The 7,116-nt window shown below is 39.7% G+C and overlaps 1 protein-coding gene across 11 annotated transcripts in view; it reads right to left on the bottom strand.

The window, feature by feature from the left end:
• Positions 1 to 4,945, bottom strand: part of ablim3 (actin binding LIM protein family, member 3) — a 59,660-nt gene extending 54,715 nt beyond the window's left edge. For all 11 annotated transcript variants that reach the window (XM_079631204.1, XM_079631203.1, XM_079631211.1 and 8 more), the window contains exon 1: positions 4,411 to 4,945. In XM_079631204.1, the coding sequence (XP_079487330.1) occupies positions 4,411 to 4,423 (13 nt within the window). In that variant the 5' untranslated portion in view covers positions 4,424 to 4,945. The remainder of the gene's footprint in view (positions 1 to 4,410) is intronic.
• Between the last annotated feature and the right edge of the window lie 2,171 nt (positions 4,946 to 7,116).

The following is a 7,116-nucleotide window of genomic DNA, read 5'->3' on the forward strand; positions in this document are numbered from 1 at the left end:
GTTATAGGTTTAAAAAGAACATCATAATCTTTCCACATATCCCCTGGAACCTGTTTAAGAAAAGTTGGAGTTGTAAAGTATTTTGGGGTACGTTTACACAACGATGAAGTACCTTTTCACAAATGTGTGTTTTTGTAGTTTACACAGAGACGATTTTAAAACCCATTTTCAAAATTTTGCATTTTCAGGCCCCCAAAATGCAGTTGTCGTGTAATTGCTCGGCGAAAACGCATAAAACGTTTTCCGTTTTTAGTTGAAAACAGTGTCGTATAAACTGCCCCTTCGAGAATTCAAAACCAGTTTGCAGTTAAGTAGTAGACGTGGGCCTCTGGAGAACCTGACTCAATTTGATATATGACTACTGCTACATTCAAGCCAACGCTGCTGTAGCGACAGGAGCTGAACTGACCCTGTCAGAAAAATGATCACTCAAACCAGCCAAACACAAGGTCAGACAGAATGAGGTCTGAGGGCCTCAAGGACTTGCTCCGGCCTTCGATCTGCTCTCAGGGTTACTAATGATTTGGGATTTCAACTAAGTTTAGAGAAATGTGTTGGGTCAGGGTCACTGGATGAACATCCCTATGTGTCACTCTATGAGTTATCTACCTTCGTGACTTAGATGACAGCAGATGATTCCTTGGATTTTTAATGGACAGCAGCAAAAGCCTTTAGTCAGTTGCAATTTAGCATTGGTCATTGAATAGAGACAGAAGACACTATAAAGGAAACCAAATATTCTTGGTTATAAGCTTGGCCCACTAACAGAGCTTGCCAAAATCACTCCTGACTGGACTGAAACTGGACACTGAAGAGAAGATAAATAACACAGAAGAGCACAAAATCTATTCAAGAAAATGCCATCCTTAGTGGTTTATGAAATAAAAACGCTGAGCAATGATGAAGAGGTTGTGCAGAAACAGTTAAAACTATTCCCATGTATGCAAATATCTGTTTGTCAAAGCTAAGTTTCTAATTAAGTAGCAGTTTATTTTCCATTGTTATAATAGCAATGAGCCACAATCCAGTCAGCACATGCAGACAATACAGGTAGTACTCTTTCCTTGAAAAAAAAAAAAAAAGTTCTATAGCATGTGCCTTGCAGATGTTGTAGGCTACTGGACTGACAGTGAAAAGCCACTCTGTCTGTGTCCATCTACTGGCTTTCATATCTACATGGTCATATAGAAAGAGCCCCATCTAATATATTGGCCTGTATATGTAATCCAGGGGAAATGCATGGAGAATTAAATCTTTAGAAAGGATCTGTAGGAAATTCAACCCTGACAAATGTTAATATGATGGTGTTTCTCTTTTGTTCCCAGTGCAGCGAAATCATAAAGTTGGGCTACCGGAATGACAAATGGGTGCTGACGCTGAGCCGGACTGCACTCCAGATGGAATGAGTGTGTGTTTACGGTGCCATAGTGGGTCTACGTCTGCTGACACACTAGCTCAGATCAAATCAACTCCCAGGTAGAGCTAATGCATTATGCAGATATGTGCTACAGAGTAGCATCAAGGCAGATGCATAGTGCATAAAGTTTTATCAGGGGAGCCACCATTATAACTGGGCAATTTTTAAGTTCATAACCTCCACTTTCTGGGAAATAATCATCCGATTTTAAGAGTTCCAGCCATCATATGGGAAAAAGATTCATCCAGACAACCAAATGTTAACTGGGCGCTACTCTACCCTATACTTTAAAAAAAGGGGGGGGGGGGGGCAACGATGTCATAAAATAACCATTTTGGGTTCCCCAAAGAACCTTTCAGTGATTTTTGAAAATAAAGACTTTTCCCAGTATTAATAACCTTTTATATAAAAAGGTTCTTCATGGAACACTACATTCCAATTATAAACCTAAAATAATAATTTAAAAAAATTACTGAGGGCTACTAAGCAAACTTTACAAGTCAATCCTGCATATAATTTATAAAGCAATTTTGTGATTAATAGAGGGCTTTGTCATAATGACAGTAAATTAATCCAATGTTTTCTTTTATGAGCAGATAACACATAATAAACTTATTCTATATGCTAATATCCTGACAGTTAATTAAATTGCTTTTGTTTGTTCCTAATATTGATTCATGCTCATTTTATTATCAACAGAAAGAAGCGCATTCATTTTTTTCAGATGGCTGTAAAGGCTAAAATGGGTGCTGTGGTTACAGATAACTGTTGGTGTTTACGAGGTCTGAACACTGAAGGGCGAGCCGGGTTCCACCTCATTGCTCTCCACAGGGCAGGCATGACAGGACAGTGGTGACAGGGGCACTTCTGTAAATGTGTGTGCCAGCGTGTGATTGATGTGAGGGATGCTGAGTCGTGAATGCTGACACAGGAGGAGCAGGGTGGGACAACTTCAGGAAGCCTAGGCTGGAGTCTGGACTCACAGTCACATTCATAGGCCGATTGTTACATCACTTAAATAAAATTCATGAACCAGGCTTTTATGTACCCCCACTCTCCTTTTCTAATCCTTCGCCCTTCCTAATAAACAATCACTATCACTTACTAATCTTAAAGGCACAGAAATCTTTGATATTCACATTGCTGAAGGCAGGAGAATCAAACAGGAGAACAAAGAGAAAGACAGAACGCACAGGGAATGGAGAACAGATTGAGGGAGCATTCCGCTACTCACTTGTCTGCCTGTTCTCTCAGTGGTGCAGAAAATAGAGGGCAGTTGATAATGGCAGTTGACCATAAGAAAGGTAGGGAGCCGCAAATGAAGAGAGACCAACTGACCTCTGTGTAATTGCTCGGCATTTTCACTGGCTTAAGGCTATCATGCCCAATGTGTTCAACACGCCATTGTGCACGGTTACTGCTCCATTCAAATGCCATGTGTCTGCATGAGTGGCTATATCAGGTAAGTTTGAGACTTGCAGTCAGTAGGGTCTTTCTACAAAAAAAAAAGAGCATGTCTATTTGCAAAGTAAAAAAATGTCCGATTATGTCATGAGCTTTACGCGAATGTTCTGCAAAACACTCCAGGTCTCTTGTGGACCAGGCATGCCTGTTCATTTTTTGGTAGCTCTCCAGCTAGCCCTTTTTTGCCATGAGACACAACTCGGCCACTGCACTCATTCCCTTGCCATCTGTCTGCATTTTAAAACACTCGCTCTCCATACGGTTAACACGCTGGTAGCAGCCCCATACTCAGCTGACAGGCAAAATGCTTTGAAAGAATGAATAAAGCAAGCTCAATTGGCTGATGTGACATTGTTTTATCAGAGTGAGCTGGTGCTGTGAGCTGTGTGTCCTGAACTAAGGGGTGGATTAGTTCAGAGAGTGGGACACATGTGGGCAAAGCTGGTCCGTCCGCTCATCAGCTGAGAAAGCAATTTAACGGCTTGTTGCAAGAATGCAAATCATTTCTGATCACAGAACAGCACGCCATTTGCCAAGTACGCACAAACAAACAGGAAAACAGTTCTGTTTGTAAAGTTCTGCTGAACTTTTCTCATAAAAGGATCATTATGAGATGCAGCGGTCATGCCCTTGCAGCATCAGCTGACTGAAGCACAAGCCTCAAAGGAGAGCTGGTCACCAACATGATCTTGCACTGGCCACCTCTCTGTCTTGTATTCTCTGTTGACGTGCGTCTTTTCATCTAACAGATTTCTACAGCATGTAATCAGAAATAACGATTTCATTAATGCTTTTGATTGGATGAGAGCTAAATGAATGCAACCAAGCATATCTGACTGGCACCAAACTGGACTCACTGGTCACCAGAGTGTGTCTAAGTTTTCATAACATCGTTTCAAATAACATTTGATCTCAAAATTGGCATATTTTGTCAGGATAATTTTGTCAAGCTTTTTCAGTTCAGCTGAACGGTCAGCAAAACGGTCAAACATCTAGTTGAAATATTAACTTCTGGAGTCTGGACAATTTATTTTTGATGACCAAAGTCAGTTTTGAAGGAATAACAGTCCTACTCATAAATCCTAAGCACAAGACTCATTTGTAACTCTGAATAATAATAATAAATATTATTATTATAAAATAATTAATAGTAGCCTAGCCTATCATTAGGCTATTATTATTGATAAAATAGCATTATATTTATACGAAGAAGAAATAAATAATTAATACTAATAGCTTATTATTATCTTGTTATATTATTATTATTATTACAATTATTATTATTATTATTTCATATAGCCTACCTGATTCAGTGAGAATGTATTTGGGACATGTCAGGAGCAAGAGGTCAAACGCTTGAATAAGACACCGGAATAAGACAAACTGCTCTAATTTTACAAGGTCAAGACAAAGTTTATTTATTTTACCTTAAATTTAGATTTATATCTACTTCGGTCATTTTGCATTAGTAGCCTATATCATTAATCTTTGCGATTAGACCAAGGTAACAATGACAAGAATTTACTCACCACTCGTGCTCATGATGCTGAGACAATAATCCAAGAGTAAATTTTAATATCCAGACAACAGCAGTCGCCTATTGTTCCACCGATAAAATCCAGTTATTGAGCTTGTAGTCAGAGTCGAACCGTTAGAGTGGGATACAAACTCGAGGAATAATTATTACAAATGGTAAAGCTCCCGGTGTGATTCACGGATCACAGGGGGCAGTGATCAATTGGTTAATAATGGGAACGGTGAGCTTAAAGTACTGCACCCCGTGAGTGCAGGGCGGACGACCGGCCTGAAATAAAGCGGAATGTTGCCTAGTCACATTCCATGATCTGCTGCCGTTTCTCGAGTATAGCCTGAGATAGTGCTGAGCAGTGTTGCGTACAGTGGACGAGGCGCTGTCACTGTACTCTCGCGCTCGCATCTATGGAAGCGCGCGCCGGGGTGACGTCAGGCAAGCGAGAGCAGAGCAGCGTGTTTCCTCACACCCATCTACACTGCAAGCGCGCGCTGCTCTGTAAAACAGATTTGTTAATTGTAATGGCAGGCAGCGCTCTGTTTTTGTCGCTTGCAGCGAATTTGAGGTGTGAGGTCATGCAGGGGGAAAGTTGAAGTGCAGGGTGGGTTTTCACAGATCACGGCATTACTGTATATGGATGTATAGCGCCCTCTTATGCAGAGTTAGAAAAAACACAATGTAAATAGGCTACAGTAGACAAATTGGATTAATTTAGGAACCTGCCCGCCAACAAAAGCTTCTTACTATGACAATAATTAGCCCGTTTGGAGGCGAATGAATTATGTTCCAGAGAAAGACATGACCACGCTATAGCCTAAATGTAGCCACAAATGATAATCAATTTTAGTTTGACATGATGCTCATTAAGACAAACTGATGAAGGCCCAGAGATTGACAGTAAGTGCACAATGTTAGCCCATTCTTTATATATATATATTCTTCTACTTGGCAATAATGGTGAAATTATTATTTTTTTATGTGTTTTTTTAGAGCCAATACAAAAATGGACTACCCTGAGAAATATTTACTGGAGACTTATAAAATGTTTTATGCTGCAAATAAACAAATGAAATAAAGATGGCATGCTAACTTAGTGATTCCTGGATTTTTTCTTCACATTGACATTTATTATTGAATTCATTTCAAAGATATTAAAACAATAAAAAAAACTCTTTCTTGGCAATCTGCCATTTATTTTACTCTTGGTGTACACTAGTAGTCACTCTTTCATCACTTTATGTCTCGCTTATTGCACAACCTCACTAATCAACCCAGCATTCATTCCTTTCTGAAAGAAAAATATATTCACTCTAAATACTGTAGCCAACAAAGAGATAAAAATATCGAAGCATGACTAACTTTACACCAGTGCTATTTAGAAAAGTTATAAGTAACATTCACAAGTTCTCTGTTTGTTCAACACAATACAGACATAGACCCATTGAGCTGCACCTTGGCAACTCCCCCCCCCCCCCCCCCCCCATTATTATTCTGTATTCAAAAAAGCCCTGACCCATGGAGGCAGACAGGCATTTGGATCAAACAGGAAGTCTCTTATTTGCAGATCGCTCTCTTTTGTGTCCTAACCTAATGGCATGTGTGTTACGAGTATTTTTACTGACATGTGTGTATACAAAAACAAGGGCCAAGAGGAAACTGCACAATGGAGGGATGTGACAGGCGCCTCGCACACTCTACATTTCTTCCTCTCTCAGTCTGTCTATCTAACTGGAGACGCTCTCTCTGCCTCTCTCCTCTCTTTGCCTGACCATGCATTGCTCTCGGACTGACAGTCAGATATTTTGACAGGGCCATAAGGTTAGTGCCTTAGACAGACAGTGTAAGCAGTCAGCATTGTTCTGCCTGTCATCGCATCAGCACTTCTTTACTCCTCTCCCATCTGTATAAAAGGAGTACTTCCTAGATATGTTGTTACATATCACATTTCATTTTATAAGCCTATTCTGATCACCTGTTAGAAAGTCTATGTAGGTCAAATCACTGGCCAGATATCAGTTATTTGTTATAGGCATGTGCCATTTATCAAATAAAGTGATTAAATTAGCATAATTAAATGTACTGACTCACCCCACATAATCAGGGATCATTTAAAGTATATTTCATTCACAGATATTTGTCATAGAATTGTTTAACCAGCATAGCTTTGGTTTTACAACCTGCATATCTTTACTGGAGTCAGTGTGTCCACCACAATGCAATCTGTACCAGGAATATACATTTTCAGCGGATGTCGTGGGCTGTACTGTTAGTCGGGGTACTGGATTTACCATTGTATTGAAATATGACAGAGTCCACAACAACAGGAAGTTGCTCTTCCTTAGGGCACTGGTACAAAGGGGCACCGGAACGCAGTGCCTCTCTAAACTGCCCCCACTGAGAGCTGCCCTGGGGTATATTTACTAGCCAGAGCTTTATTAGTCTTTTATTAGTTTTTGCTACACAAAATGCAGTTTGCATTGAGGGTATTCAAGGATGAGCTCTCCAAAAATTCAAGTTGTATCCTTATGTCGTTCCAAACCCGTATTACTTTATTTTACCTGTGAAACAAACATTTTAATATTCAGAAAAATCTTAAATATGTATCTTTTCATTGTTTTTTGGTTTGATTTATTTATTATTTATTTTTTTAGCAGGGACAATGCACATTGATAAACATTAGTGTAAATGTGGCAGAATCAGGCGA

This window comes from Phoxinus phoxinus, assembly GCF_949152265.1.
Source record: "Phoxinus phoxinus genome assembly, chromosome: 12".
Taxonomy (NCBI): Eukaryota; Metazoa; Chordata; class Actinopteri; order Cypriniformes; family Leuciscidae; genus Phoxinus; species Phoxinus phoxinus.